This window comes from Pelodiscus sinensis, chromosome 3 (genome assembly GCF_052426305.1).
Source record: "Pelodiscus sinensis isolate ZL-2025 chromosome 3, ASM5242630v1, whole genome shotgun sequence".
NCBI classification, from domain to species: domain Eukaryota; kingdom Metazoa; phylum Chordata; order Testudines; family Trionychidae; genus Pelodiscus; species Pelodiscus sinensis.
The window spans coordinates 33,933,890-33,950,061 of NC_143054.1; the positions used below are offsets into that span (position 1 = coordinate 33,933,890).

Genomic DNA, 16,172 nt, shown 5'->3' on the forward strand with positions numbered 1-16,172 from the left:
GAAGCCTTTCTTCATCGGCACAGGTAAACCTGGTTTCACGAGGCTTACCTGTGCCGATGAAGAAAGGCTTCTTTGTCGGCGCGTTGCGCCCAGACTGCCCCGATCTGCCGACAAACAGCTGATCGGCAGATCGGGGCAGCCATTTAAATTTAAATGAAGCCGCGATTATTTTAATCGCGGCTTCATTTCCCTCTTCCGATCTGGCTAATCTACATGCCTCCGTCGAAGGAGGCATGTAGTCTAGACACACCCATAGCCTCAGTGAGTACTTGACAAAATATATTGTTATAGACTGTAACCATCACTACAGAAAGAATCTACCATATTTGACCTGCATGGAGACACTCATGGGTGTATGCGTCCTAAGATTAATTCTATAATGTGGAGAGCAGCCTTGAGCCATCTACCTCCACCAAGGCTGAATTTCACCATTAGGGTTTTGGGGAAAGCTAATATTTAACCCTCTAATTTTGCATTATACAGTATACAATTTATTAGTCTCTTGTATATACAAAACTGCCAAAATATGCATGTATATCAACATCAGTTCTATTCCTACTGGGTCTAGTTTCTAACATTCATGACATTCAGTCACAAACTAATAATAAAAACTTAATCAGAACAAGCCTACTAAAATATTAATTTTCCAGTAACAAATCCATATGAAGCATTTTATATACAACAGGCAATTTTAAGGAAAAAGATGATAATCCATGCACTCAGCTTTTTAATTAGTCATTGCAAAATAATGCTTGTTGTATTTTTGTGAAATATAAACATAAAAATGAAGTTGGAAGGACAACAAAAACAAAAAATCAGAAGCGATTATATATCACATGTGAATAAGCTGAACAGTCTGAACCATCCATCCAGTTCTACTATATAAGAGAAAATAATGGATATTTTTCTTTTCTTGATAATAATGACCATTAAAAAACTTGACAGAAAAATAGCTTTAGCAAAGATCGCTAGGAAACCCACAAATATTGCCTAGTACTTCAACCATATTTTCAATTTTCAATATAGCAATCAGTTCAGAACAGTCAACACACATCCCATAGAGACACTTTCCAGAAACTGCTTAACTCAGCAGTTCCTGAAAGACATGAAAACTAGTCATTGTTCAGCAATGCCTTTGTCAGTGCCCTTTAACTGATATCTTCTATAGTCTAGATATCAGCTCTCAGAAATTTCAAGAAAGAAACCAATTTAATACTTAAATTCAAAAATATACATTTTTTATCTTTATTTATAAAAAAGTTAAAGCTCCAATAAAAGGCCCTGGAATAGTAATTGAAATTACATCCTAGATCTGAATGATAACTGCCTTTAAATAACAATGTAACATAGATGTGTGTCTGTGAGAATGCAGTGCTAAGGTTGTGATTTAAAATACCCAGAATTTAAGAAATTCAGAGGTAACTTCACAACCGCAGTGTGTACTTTGTGTGGAAGGATCTTTTAAAAGCATCACATACTATAATTCTTTGGCAAACAGTTGTTGCTGAAATAAATGCAAGTTTATGTAGATACAGAAAAAAAATGGTTCCTCACCCTCTCGTAACTGTTGTTCAAAATGTGTTGCTCATATCCATTCCAATTAAATGTGTATGTGCACAGTTGTTGGAAATTTTTTTCCCATCAGGTTGACTGTGGAACACTGTGGAGTGGCACCGCCATGGTGCTTCGGCAATAACCTTGCTGACCCAGCACCTCCTCAGTTCCTTCTTGCTGAATACTCCAACAAAGGGGAAGGTGGGTGGATTTGGAACAACAATTATGAGAAAGTGAGTAACCATTTTTTCTTTGAGTGATTGTTCATGTCAATTCCAATTAGGTGACTCCCAAACCTTACCTAGGCTATTGGAGATACCGAATCCCTGATTAGAGCACCCTGATTAGAGCACCAAAAGCTGCATCATCTCTGGCATGCTAGACAATGGAGTAACAAGAGGTGAACATATATACAGAGGACCAACTTGCTGCCGTTCAGATTTCTTGGATCAGGACTTGAACCAGAACTGCCACCAATAAGGCTTGTGTCCTTGTGAAATGTTCCATATGTGCTAAACCTGGGATCTTGGTCAACTCGCAGCACATGCAGATGCAGGACTTGACTGAGTTAGACATTCTTTAAGATGATGCTGGGAGTCCTTTCATCTGATTTGCTACCACTACCAATAGCTGGTTCAACTGTCTGAATGGCTTAGTGCATTCTATGTAAAAGGCTAGCACCCTCCCAAACATCCAGAGAGTACAGCATCTGCTCATGATTACTGGCACGGAGCTTAGGATAGAAAATAGCAGAAATATGTCTGGGCTTGGATGCAAATGTGACACAGCCTTAGGAAGAAAGGCCTGGTGAAGCCTAAATTGTGCAATACTGTGTAAGGTGAGAGTCAAAGGTGAAGGCCTTTAACTCGGGATCCTTGAAGACGCACAGGAATGAAGGGCTGGCAGGAGCAGAATCGGAGACAATATCCCACCTCTATCATGTGAAGAACCCAGAAGTCTGAATTTATTTGGGGCCATGCACAGTAAAAGTCGGATAGACTATTAAAAACACAGGGAAGGATCTGGTTTTGAGACAGATGTTCCATCCTCAGGCATACCTTCAAAATGTCTGCTTTAAGCCCTACAAAAGTTTAGCCAGGCCTTGGCCCTGTCCTGATGGATGATGCTTGTGCCTGCCATTCCAACCCCTGCATCTACAGAAATTATGCTTCGGCCAATGAGGATATGACAGCTGTTGCTGTGGTTGGCTCTTAAAGTAGTCCTGGAATCCTTTAGGCTCTTCAGCCTGCAATCCACCTGTTCAGCAAATAGAACCACCCCATCAAAAGGTAGGTCCTGCATAGTGTTGAACTTCGAGCAGAAAACCCAAGGCTTGCAGTCATGAGCTACACCTCATGGTGATTCTTGAGGAAAAGTGCACACTGCGGAGTCTGCAGCATTCAGTAAGGCCTATGAAAGGACTGACACACTATATTGCCCTATTCAACAATGGCCTAAACTCCTGCCTGGATTCTGCCAGTACCAACTCCTTAAACTTCCGGATTGAGTTCCAGGAGTTAAAAGCGGTGGGGGGGAGGAGGCCGGTCCTCTTCCTTTGGAGGTCTCATCTTGGACATCACTGAACAGGAACCCTTAAACTGGGTGCCCTGGCCCTTGTGATCTTCTCAAAGGGTCCAAAATGACAAGTGCACTGGCCCCGGCCACTGAGCAAGCCATCATACCACACCCACAGTCTTCCCGTACCGACTTTTTACGGGTGCATTCCAAATATTGAGACCCCCCCCCCATTACTGAGCCCAAAGCTGGGGACCTAGACTGCAAAGGCCAAAGTGAGGCCAGCGCAGTTGGACCAGGAGGCTGCGAGCAGTGTCACAACCTGGATTCGTACCACAACCTAGAGCAGTATCGTAAGCAAGGTCTGCACAAGGACACAGATCGGTGCTGAGACAACCAGTGCCAGGAACAGGACCTGCACGATGGCAACCAATGCCATGAATGGGAGCTTTTGTTGGACCAAGTGTTGTGCCACAAGTCAGGTCGGCATTACAAGTGTGACTGGTGCTATGAGTCTGATCAGCACCATGAGTGTAATTGGCACCAAGGCTCAGCACAGTGCCAAGACTCTAAGCATTGCTAGGACTCATAGCTATCTCACCTTTGCGTGTGCAGCTGAAGTTTTCCATGGGATGGTGCCCACGTTGTGGCATCAGAAGCTTGGCATGAAGGGCTGGGGACTGTGGTACCATTGTGTTGATGAGCTCTCTCCTCTCTCAGGGTATGTCTACACTACCCCGCTAGTTCGAACTAGCGGGGTAATGTATGCATACCGAACGTGCAAATGAAGCCCGGGATTTGAATTTCCCGGGCTTCATTTGCATAAGCGGGGAGCCGCCATTTTTAAATCCCCGCTGGTTCGAACCCCGTGTAGCGCGGCTACATGGGGCTCGAACTAAGTAGTTCGGACTAGGATTCCTATTCCGAACTACCGGTACACCTCGTTCGAACTAGCGGGGTAGTGTAGACATACCCTCACAGTTTCAAAGGTAACCAGGTTGGAAGGCAGCTGCAGTTCCAGTTTTTCAGTCACTTGATACAGGGAGTCCAACTACATTGGATTCAGCTATCCCTCTTGTGGGACCAAAGTTGACAGGTGCAACCTACAAAGTTTTTGGTGCTGGGACTTCCTCCCTGAGATGTGCCCCATTGACCATTTCCTAGGGTGTGGGACCCAGAGTTGGGGAACCACTCCTTCATTGTTTCTGGTGCTGTTTCTGCACTGGAGAATGGAACTGGTGCAAGGCCATTCCCATCTCTTTTTGCGAAAGAACCACAGTTCTCATCCAGAGTCTTTCCATGGTGTCTCTTCTTTTATTGTTGCCAGGATGCTGTGTATTGATGCACTCGGTGCCAGGTCCTGGTGTACTAGTGCAAGTTGCAGTCTAAGTGTCACCTCCATAAGGAGCTGCTTCAGTCTTTTCACTTTTTTCATTCTCAGGTGAAACCCTTTGCAGATCCTCCACCTGTCTGCCTGAAGTGCTTCCCCCAGACACTTTAGGCAAGCATTGTGGGAGGTCACCCACTGGCATGAGCATATTGCAGAACTTTGAAGATTTGAACTACTCAGACTTAGGCATGCCAAATCCTCCAGGGAGAACTCAATCAGTTTGAGGGGAAATCCCCCCCACTCCCAACAACTGCTAACTATTGAAGGTACACTAGTAACTAAACGCATCTGGTTTTACCCATAAAAGTTCATAATTCTATATATTTTTGTTGGTCTCTAAGGTGCCACAGGACTATTTGTTATCTAGCTAGAGAAGACAAACACTAAAGTAGATAGAAGCTAGGGAAATGTGAACAGCTTTCTAAGCAAGAAATCAGAGTCCCAACAACTGTCACTAGGGGTATGTCTATACTATATCCCTCTGTCGCCAGAGAGATGTAAATTAGACATACCGACATTGCAAATGAAGTGGGGATTTAAATCTCCCGCACTTCATTCGAATAAAAATGGCTGCTGCATTTTGCCGAGTCAGCAGTTTGTCGGCAAAAAGCTCATTTTACGAGGCATAAGGGATTGGCCAACAAGGCTTTCTTTGTTGCCCTATCCCCGTCTTGACAGCTGCTTTTTGCCAACAAGCTGCTGACTCAGCAAAACACGGCAGCCATTTTTATTCAAATGAAGCATGGGAGATTTAAATCCCTACTTCATTTGTAATGTTGGTATGTCTAATTTACATCCCTCTGGTGACAGAGGGAAGTAGTCTAGAAATACCCTAGAGGTAAGAAGGAACTGAGGAGCACTGAATCAGCAGGGTCATATAGAGGTTGCGATGGAGGTGCCTCTCCTAGGGACTCCACAGCTGATGGTAAAATAATTTCCAGTGACTGTGCACATGGCATGCACCCCAATCTAAACAGAATCAAAATGAGCACTCACTTGAACAAGAAAGGCTGATATTTTAATGGTGAAGTTGCATAGGTCTGGTCATGAAAAAATACATCTCAGTTTCCCAAAGACAGTACATGCCCTGTCTTTACTATTATACATGTTAGATAATCTATGGACTAGCAATGGCAGTCACCAAGAATATTAATAAGGCTAGGTAGCCATTTGCCTTCAATATTTAAAAACAAAAAATACCACTGGCAAAAAGCAAAACATTTCAGTGAAATGTAAATGCTACTGGTACAACAGTCAAACTAAGAAATATGAGACAATGCACTGAATCCAGAAAAATCCAAAAAATTGTAAATCAGAAACAATATAGACTTTAATCCCAATGAGCACTTTGAGCGTAAAGTAGCCAAGATCTGAAATACTATTGGATAACTCATGTTTAAAATTAAGCTCATGCTTTAAGTTCTTTGCTGGTTTACTGTCAAAGTCCTCAGCATCTTGTATGATCAAGCCTTCCAAATTAAGATTACAGTTAGAAAGATCTTACCGCTGAACTTCTGATGAAACTCTGGAAGAACGCCAGTATGGCAATGATTTAAACTTTTCTTTACCCACTGCAACATAATAATGATTATCTTCTAAGCCATCTGCGTTCCGTACAGGATGACCATCCAATGTGTACAGCCTGTAAGCAAAAGAAATAGAAATAAACATTATAAAGTAACAATGAATAGAGTATAATGCAATACTCAGACTTGCAATGAAAGTTTCAGGGTTTTTTCAATGTACCTTACTGCTGTTATTCAGGAAAACGGAGGAATTACACACATAAATTAAGTTACTATTTCAAAACTGGAAGACAATTCAACATTTTATTGCAAAGCTTAGAAAGCAAATTAAATATTTATTAAATAAGAATGAGATATTTATATATTTGGGAGCACCGCAGACAGTGTGGAATGATGTTTAAAAAATGTAGACATTATAGTAGCAGCAGCTGGTGATGTGTTTTGGACCCTTCAGCAATCTCCATGGGGTCATTGTGACATTAAACTTGCTATGAAGTTGCAAATCATCACAGTAGTGAAACATGGGAACTGAGGAAAGCTGAAGAACACTGGATTGACATTTTCAATTCTTGTCAGCTGCTCCGTATCAAGTGGCAGAACAAGATCAGAAATTGGAATAACTGAAGCCAAACCCAGCAACCACCTCCCACAGCACTGATTCAATTTCACCAACATTCTTGGCATGGACATATCATTAGAATGGAAAAACCACAGAATTCCAAAGTGCATATACCAAAGAGTACTACACTACTGGGCTACATCTACACTGGCCCCTTTTTCGGAAGGGGCATGCTAATTTTGAAAGCGGGAATAGGGAAATACGCGGGGAATTTAAATATCCCCCGCGGATTTAAATAAACATGTCCGCCGCTTTTTTTCCAGCTTGGGGAAAAGCCGGAAAAAAAAGCGTCTAGACTGGCCCAATCCTCCGGAATAAAGCCCTATTCTGGAGGATCTCTTATTCCTACTTTGAATAGGGCTTTATTCCGGAGGATCGGGCCAGTCTAGATGCTTTTTTTCCGGCTTTTCCCCAAGCCGGAAAAAAAGCGGCGGACATGTTTATTTAAATCCACGGGGGATATTTAAATCCCCCGCGGATTTCCCTATTCCCACTTTCAAAATTAGCATGCCCCTTCTGAAAAAGGGGCCAGTGTAGACGTAGCCCTGGCGATCATTGGTCTATAAGAAGTTTCCATGGAATGACAATACTGCCAGTAATGTACATAATCTGAATATTCAGTCAATTCAAGTTAGGGATACAGCCAGAAATCAATCCAAGTGGCACTTGATATGCAAGAAGGTCACGTCCTTTTGGGCTTTGCCATCATGATGGTGACAATGATGCAATAGAAAAGGAAACATTACAATTATAGAGCAAACACTATAGCAGTGTTTCTCAAAATGATCTGCAAATCTATTCTGAGAAAACTGCTGTCTGCTCCAGTTTATTTATTTACTGTTTAGTCCCCTTACTAAAGATGCCTCTGCTTATTCTCTGGGAAGATCCTGTGTGCCACAATCCAGCCCCAGAGATTACAATTCCCATGAGCCCTTGAAGAAACCAGGAAGGAAGTTACTTGGTTTTGTTGTGGAGGTATGGATCTCTCAATGTGTGTGGAAAGAGACTCTCAGCAGTCGGTGGACTCTTCCCTTTATTTTTGGAAAAAAGGAGCCAGGCTGCTGTGGAGGAGTTTTATCCAGTCCAGGAGCTGTTAGGTTGCAGGTACAGACTTGGATTCTGAGCCTTTGGGACTGGAATCTTGCAGGCTGCTTCTGATTGCCCTTTGGCTGTACCTGTGGCTAGAAGTACTACTCTGCACCCAGCACACAGAAGGAGACTAGAATCATCCACTCCAGCTGCAAAATCTTCAAGTGCGCCCACGCAAGCAAATGTATGGTAGTGTGAGTCCTGAGGAGTGCATACTTGATGGCAGTGCAAATGCCAAATAGATATGTTCCTATTATTTTCTGTGTACTTCGTTAGTATTATTCACTGTTAATCTGTTAAACTCTGTGGCTACGTCTACACTGGCACCCTTTTCCGGAAATGCTTAAAACGGAACAGTTTTCTGTTATAAGTATTTCCAGAAAAAGCACGTCTACATTGGCAGGATGCTTTTCTGGAAAAGCACTTTTTCCGGAAAAGCGTCCGTGGCCAATGTAGACGCGCTTTTCCGGAAAAAAGCCCCGATCGTCATTTCCACGATCGGGGCTTTTTTGCGGAAAAGACTACTGTGCTGTCTACACTGACCCTTTTCTGGAACAGTTTTTCCGGAAAACGACTTTTGCCCAAACAGGAGCAGCATAGTTTTTCCGGAAAAACTGACAATTTTACAGTAGATCGTCATTGCTTTTCCGGAAAAGCAAGCAGCCAGTGTAGACAGCTGGCAAGTTATTCCGGAAAAGCAGCTGCTTTTCCAGAATAAGTGGCCCAGTGTAGACACAGCCTGTTTCTTTAAATTGTTAAGTAAAGGTTGTTCTTTCTACTGTAATCTATCAGATATATACTATTTATGATTTGTAATTGTTCTGGAGCTAGATGATCCAGATTATTGCTGGAATAATTTTATTCCTAGAGGCTCCCAAGGCACACCATTATGTGTGTACAGGGCCAGCCAGGTGGAGGTACCGCCATTATATGTTGTTTATGAGCAAGGGACAGCAGCAAGGGGGTGGATAGGGTTTCCCCAATTAAACAACATCACCACTGGGGTACTCAGGATCTCCTTTTATGTTAAAGCCATCAGGCGCCCAGGCATACCTGTGAATGTGACCTGCTCCCAAGTAACCCGGGGAGGAAAAAGGGGGTTACAACTGTCTGCTGCAGCCATGAAGCCTCGTGGCTTCAGTTTGCCATTTGCAGCTAAGGGAAGCCGCAAGAAGCAGCGGACCAGCCCACACTGCTTTCTGTGGTTCCCCTTGGCTGCAAACAGTGAAATGGAGCCAATGGGAGCAGCGAGGCTGGTATACACACAATGGATCAGATGCTCAATTTGTGTAAATGGGTGCAGCTAAGTGAAGGTATGCCGAATTTCACTAAGTGAGGACCTAGTACTATTTTCTAAAAAGTTCTTGTTTTGACTAAACATATCCATGCTTTGTTTGAATGATGGATTTTCTTATAAAAGCAAAGTAAAATCTATCTATTTAGACAGTTTGGAGTTATAATAAAATGGGGGAAATGACTCTCATTCTGACCAAGATTTTTTTTTCACGCACATACTGGAACACAAAAACAGCAAACCTTTGAGGACCATGAGTTACTTCCCTGAAAATGCTGCATACCTCTTGCAAAGCACTAAGGCTATGGAAGTTCAGGAACTGGGAACTACTGACAATTTGCCCCTCTAGTTTTAAAGGAAGAGGCCCAAATTCCATTGCAAAAAAATGTGTGTCTTTGTTCATTTTGCATACAATAATTTCAACGTGTGCAAATCAGACATTTCCAAATGCAGATAGGTAGATGCCTAAATCTATGTGCATACATCTCAGACTTCAAAATTCTGGTGCAGAAAACTCAAATTTGGCATAATATTAGTTTTCTGTGAAGAGTAGTGCTGTTGCTACCAGAAAAAATGTTTTAAATTAGTGGTTATGAATATCTGAAATACTGTAGTGAGTATGTGTAGCAGACAATTTAGCTAAATCTGAATATGCACACTTCCTAACAATAAACAGAAGAATAAATAAGGTAGTGGTGAAAACAGATTAATTGTAGGTTTTCAGATGTTTGTAACTTTCACAAACATTTCCCTTTTAGGCTTGTCGTAGGCTGGCCCACTCCTTTACAGGTCAAGAGGCATGGAGCTAGCTAGCCCTGTTCCATCAGCCCATCTCCACAGTAATTAACAGCAACTTAGTCAGAAGAGGCAGAACTAATTAGGGTCAGGAGACAGTGTGAAAGGGATGAAAAGACTCTATTTGCATTTTCTGAAGAAACCACAAAGAACGTCTGTGGAAGTCCTTGAAGTAGTGTTAGGAAGAAGGAACAAAATGCAGGACAATGTAGCACTTTAAAGACTAACAAGATAGTTTATTAGATGATGAGCTTTCGTGGGCCAGACCCACTTCCTCAGATCAAATAGTGGAAGAAAATAGTCACAACCATATATACCAAAGGATACAATTTAAAAAAAATGAACACATATGAAAAGGACAAAAGGACACTTTTCATATGTGTTCATTTTTTTTTTAAATTGTATCCTTTGGTATATATGGTTGTGACTATTTTCTTCCACTATTTGATCTGAGGAAGTGGGTCTGGCTCACGAAAGCTCATCATCTAATAAACCATCTTGTTAGTCTTTAAAGTGCTACATAGTCCTGTATTTTGTTTCAGCTACACCAGACTAACACGGCTACATTTCTATCACTATTTTAGGAAGAAGGGGCAGGAAGAGAGCCTGTATAGCAGGCTGAAGAGGAGCCACAAAGAGAGTCCAAGAACCTAACAATAAGAATTCTTGCTAAAAGTTGGGGATGTATCAGCTGGAAGTGGCAGAGTAAATCTGCTGGTTGATCACAGAATGACTATAAGCTGTCAGTGTGATGCAGTCATGAAAAAGGCTAATGCAATCTTAAAATGCATCGGACAATGTATTTCAAGTAAAGAAAGAGAAGTCTTATTACGACCATACATCACACAGGTCAGACCTCATCTGCAATTCCCGTGTTTAAGAAAGATTAATTCAAACAAGAGCCAGTGCAGAGAAGAACTACTACAATTACAAAGGAATGGAAAATCTACATTACGAGAAGGGACTTAAAAAGAGCTTGGCTTCTTTAGCCTAATCAAAATATAAGATTAAGGGAAATATGACTGCTTTTATATATACATAAAAGGGATAAACACCAGTGAGGAAGCGGAGTTATTTAAGTGAAGGGGCAACTTTGGCACAAGAACAAATGGATATAAATTGGCCATCAATAAGTTTAGACTTGAAATTAGCCAAAGACTTCTAACCACCAGAGAAATGAAGTTCTGGAACAGCCTTCTAAAGGAGTAAGCGGGGGGGAGAAAGCCTCACTTGTTTTAAGACTGAGCTCGATAGGTTTATGAGGGGATGGTAATAATGAGACTGCTTACAATGGCATACCGAATTTCTACTGGCAAATATCTCCAGCAGTCAGAGATATGAAACTAGATGAAGAACTACTACAGAGGTCTAACTAATCACCATATATAGTTTTCATGCAGGTCAGAAGTTTTCATGCAGTTTTCACGCAGGTCAGAATGGCAGAGACCACAGGGCGGAGGGAGCGGGGGTAGAGTCCTCTTCCTTTGCAGCATGGGGCATTAGGTCACTTGCTAATTTGAATTAGACTGAATGATGGATTCTCTGCAGCTTGAAGTCTTTAAACTAGGATTTGAAGACTTCCATAACTCAACCAGAGATCAAGGGCGTATTACAGGAGAGCATAGGTGCGGTGTTGTGGCCTGCAATGACTAGATGATCACAAGGGTTCTTTCTGGGTTTCATGCAATGAGTCTAACCTTTTGTTTATGGGAACTTTTGTTTGGAATTTTATTACCTCAGAAGGGGGTCTAGACTAGACATGACTTAACCAGAGACGTAGATCTGAACAGAAACAGAGAAAAAGATCAACAAATGGTACTGGGGCAAAGACCCCTGCAATACTATACCCTGACACCAAAATGAAACTGCTTACAGTGCCAAAACTTTCCACACTTAACCTACTGGGTCATATTCCTGGAAAGTTTGAGAAGGAATGGTTGAGTCATTTTTAATTACCATATATGAGAAGGATATAATATACTTTCTGATGTAACCACTAAAATGGCTTCACGGTTAACACCGTTTCCTAAGTGGGTGCTTTGAGTGTATGGATTATTTCTGAACCACTAAGTTGGATAAGAGACAGAAATCTGCTTATGGTGTGGACACTTCATCCTCATTCATTTCTCTGTCTATACACTGCAAGTTCCTCATAGGGATGTGAATGACTAGTTGACTAGTTGCTTCCTCCACTAGCCCTTCTATTAGAAAGAGGCAGCAAGAGCGGGGAAGAGAATGGGGTCCTTCAAAGTGGCAGCACCGCAGGAAGCCTGAGGCCAGGCCCCAAGCTCCCTGCGGTGCTTCTGCTTTGAAACTCTGTGTGTAGCCTGACACCAGGCTCCCTGCACCATTTCAAAGTGGCAGCACCGCATGAAGCCCGGGATCAGCTAGAGACTCTGAGTCCCCAGCTGACCCCTTGGCTCCATGATGTGCTGCCACTTTGAAATGCCGTGGGGAGCATGGGGCCAGCAGGGGATTGCTTGAATTCCCCCTGGCCCCGTGCTCCCCGCAGTGCTTTAGCCTTTGAAGTGTAACAACAGCCCTGCAGCAAACAGCAACAACAAACTGTATCGACTATTCTATTAGCCAAATAATCGAAATTTTACATCCCTACTTCCTCAGAGCATGATTTTGTCTTTGTTTCTGCCTTCTTTCATGTTTCAACACCACCTAGCATACTTGATCAATACCAAAAATAAATAATCACTAAACAATCACCCTAGTCAAACAGGAAGTCAGCTGTATTTACACCAGTTTAAATTTGACTCAGTATTTCACAATTAAAGCATGTGTTAAACTCTTTTTCCCCATCATGTTAACACTAGTCCATTTTATTTTCCTGACCCCAGCTCTTCCATTAAAACTGTTCTTTTTCAAGAGTAGAAAACATGTGAACTCACCCATTAATGCCTGTACTAAATACAGAACTCCATGTTTTTAAAGTAAAATGGTACATACACTGGCGTCCTGATGAACCAAACCAACTGCTATGAACTTTTATTAAATGTAGATAAATAAAAAGGGCCCGAACAAAATGCAATGAAAAACGCAAGTTCTCAGAAACCTGAAAAGGTTGTGCCCTTGATATCCCACTGTCTTTCATACATAATCCAAACATTAAACTGTCATCAATAACTGGTGTGGCATATGAATACAAAGAGAACCTTAAACTGCCAGACTCAGGATTTTTGTTAGCTGTATTAAATTACCAGTTGTACCCTTACCTATGAACACCACCGGAGCGAGGAATGATTTTTTCATTTATTAGTGCAAGGACACAATTCCAGTTTTTCAGAGTAAACTTGGGTATAATAAATTTTATAGGTGGTCTGAGCATATCTCCATTTGCGAAAACACTGCCAAAAGACAAAAAAGCCAGTAGTGAAATACATAGACAAAAGAAAAACTAAAAATATTAGTTGACAACATTCTGTAATCTGGATCATTAGTAATGTAGACATATAGATTTCAACCATGCATTTTAAATATTAGTCCATTACATAAAATATTGAAAACTTATCCATAAAAAGACAGAATTGTATCCTTTAATATGTTTCTGTCTCACATGATGGGAGAGTCAGTGAAATATGTCCACTTGAAGAAGCCAAGAAGAATATAGCCCTTGAAAATTCAATTACTTTCTCTCCATATTGTCCAAAGATGTCCTCACAATTCCCAGAGGAAATAATGTACAATCCTTTAAAAGAGATAATAGAATCGATTGATTTCTTCACTGCTGCCCTTATTAGAAAGCTGTTCCTATTCAACCTTTTAAGAATGGCTGGAATCACTTTTTGGCTGACCCTTGCTCCTTAGAAGGAGTCACAGAGAATAATAGACCAATGCTGGTTTCTAAAAATAATTTTTCTGTTTGGACCTTCAGCCCTATGGGCTCCCTTCTCAAAAGAAGTCTCAGCCTCTGCAGAGAATAGGGCATATCTGCTGGGATGATGGTATTTTACATCACAGCATGGTGGGGTATTGCCACCTTTACCTCTGCACTGCAGTCTGCAGAGCTGGGCCCTCAGTCAGCAGCTGCCATTCTCTGACAAACTAGTTCTGAAGGCAGGAGCTCAGAAGCAAGGGTGGCATGGCATGGTATTGCCACCTTTACTTCTCTGCTGCTGGTAGTGGGGCACTGTCTTCAGAGCTGGTTGGCTGACCAACAGCCCCCACTGTCCAGCCACCCAGCTCTGAAGGCAGCTCTGAAGTAAGGGTAGCAATACCATGATCCCCCCAAAATAACCTTTCATCCCCACCTTCCACAACCCCCTTTGGGTTAGGACCCCAATTTGAGAAATGCTGTCTGCCCTGTGAAATCTCTATAGTATAGGGTAAAAGCACACTAAAGACCAGATTTCATGGTCAGTAACACGTTTTTCATCCCATGAATTTGGTAGGGCCCTAAGCATTGGTATCAGATGACTGCAGCCTGCACAAAAGCTCTATAACAAGGGGTATGTCTACACTACCCCGCTAGTTCGAACTAGCAGGGTAATGTAGGCATACCGCACTTGCAAATGAAGCCCGGGATTTGAATTTCCCGGGCTTCATTTGCATAAACCGGGCGCCACCATTTTTAAATCCCAGCTAGTTCAAACCCCGTGCCGTGCGGCTACACGCGGCACGGAGTAGCTAGTTCGGATTAGGCTTCCTCGTGGAATGAGGAGTACAGCTAGTTCGGATTAGGAAGCCTAATCCGAACTAGCTACTCCGTGCCGTGTGTAGCCGCGCAGCACGGGGTTCGAACTAGCTGGGATTTAAAAATGACGGCGCCCGGCTTATGCAAATAAAGCCCGGGAAATTCAAATCCTGGGCTTCATTTGCAAGTGCGGTATGCCTACATTACCCTCCTAGTTCGAATTAGGAGGGTAGTGTAGACATACCCTCTGAGAGGTACAAATGGCCCAGTTCATATCAAATCCCGGGCTTCATTTGCAATTCTGGTTGCCTACATTAACCACCCTAGTTCGAACTAGGGTGGTAGTGTAGACATACCCTCTGAGTTTTAAGCCAGAAGAGAGTGCTTCTATGCAAGGAGAAGTCTCTGCAGGCTGGAATTCAGTCACTTTATGCTGCCCAAGCAATGAAAAGCTGCTGCAATGCCTGAGACAATCTACCCTGATGTTTATTTTTCCCTATCCCAACATTATTTTATCACATCACATGGGAATTTAAATTATATGTCACTTGTTACCTATAATTCAGGGCATCTATCGCATTTGAACACTGTAACGATTAGTTAATTAATTACCAATTATATGTGCTTTCTTCAGTTAACTGTTATAAATACCCTATGCACTGGAATTTCCACCCATACCTCTAACTCTTAATTTGCCCCATTATACCTTGTTACTCTAAGGGCACGTCTACATGTCCAGCATGTTTAGCAGAGCTAAAGTCAAAATAAGCTACACAACTTGAGCTACATCAATGGTGAAGCTTAAGTTGAAATAGCTTATTTAGGTTTTTGGCGCTATCAGCACAGGAGAAAGTCCGAGTTAGAGCACTCTTCCTCCAATTTCCCTTGCTCCTCATAAAATGAGGGTTACAGGAGTTGGGAGTAGAAGTCCTCCAGCTTGACTTTATTTTGACATTATGTCGAAATAACGCCGCTGTGTAGACATAGCCTCAGAATATCTGTGCACTATATCTTGTAAATCCATACTGAAGTTATATGTACCATAGACTGTAGGTAAATACTGTTGTATCGTCAATGCTTCTCATGGACACATGAACAATACTTGTAAACAGTATAAAATAATAATAATAATAATAATAATAATACAGTAAACTTCCAATAATCCGGCACCCTTAGGACCTAGGGGGTGCCGGATTATCAGATGTGCCAGACTATCGGAAGGGGGGGCTATGCCACCCCAGACCCCTCATAGCCCCCCTTACGATAGTCTGGCTCTGCTCCAGGCGTCCCTGATTCAGCTGCTGGTGGTCAGTTACAGCAGCGGCTGAATCGGGAACGCCTGCAGCAGAGAAGCTGGAGTGCTGCCTGGTTGGTCTGGTAGCGCCGACCCTTGGCGCGGAGAGACCAACCCGGCAGCACCCCAGCTGCTCTTGGGGATGCCTGGGGCAGAGCAGCTAGAGTGCTGCCAGGTTGGTCCCACAGCGCCGCTCCTCGGCACTACTGGACCATCCCGGCAGCACCCAGCTTCTCTGCCCCAGCTGTCCCCAAGTCAGCCGCTGCTGATACTGATCAGCAGCTGACTCCAGGACGCCCGAGGCAGAGCTGCTCTGCCTGGGGCTTCCTGGAGTCAGCCGCTGGTCAGTTTCAGCAGCGGCTGAATTGGGGACAGCTGGGGTGCTGCCAGGTTGGTCCCACAGCCCCGAGGGGCAGCGCTACGGGACCTATGCGGCAGCACCCTAGCTGCTCTG

At 42.8% G+C, this 16,172-nt stretch overlaps 1 protein-coding gene across 2 annotated transcripts in view; it reads right to left on the reverse strand.

Moving 5' to 3' along the window:
- Positions 1-16,172, reverse strand: part of DCDC2C (doublecortin domain containing 2C) — a 128,401-nt gene that overhangs the window by 90,875 nt on the left and 21,354 nt on the right. For both annotated transcript variants that reach the window (XM_075923537.2, XM_089777059.1), the window contains exons 4-5: positions 13,007-13,138; positions 5,964-6,101 (exon numbers count right to left, since the gene is read on the reverse strand). In XM_075923537.2, the coding sequence (XP_075779652.2) occupies positions 5,964-6,101; positions 13,007-13,138 (270 nt within the window). The remainder of the gene's footprint in view (positions 1-5,963; positions 6,102-13,006; positions 13,139-16,172) is intronic.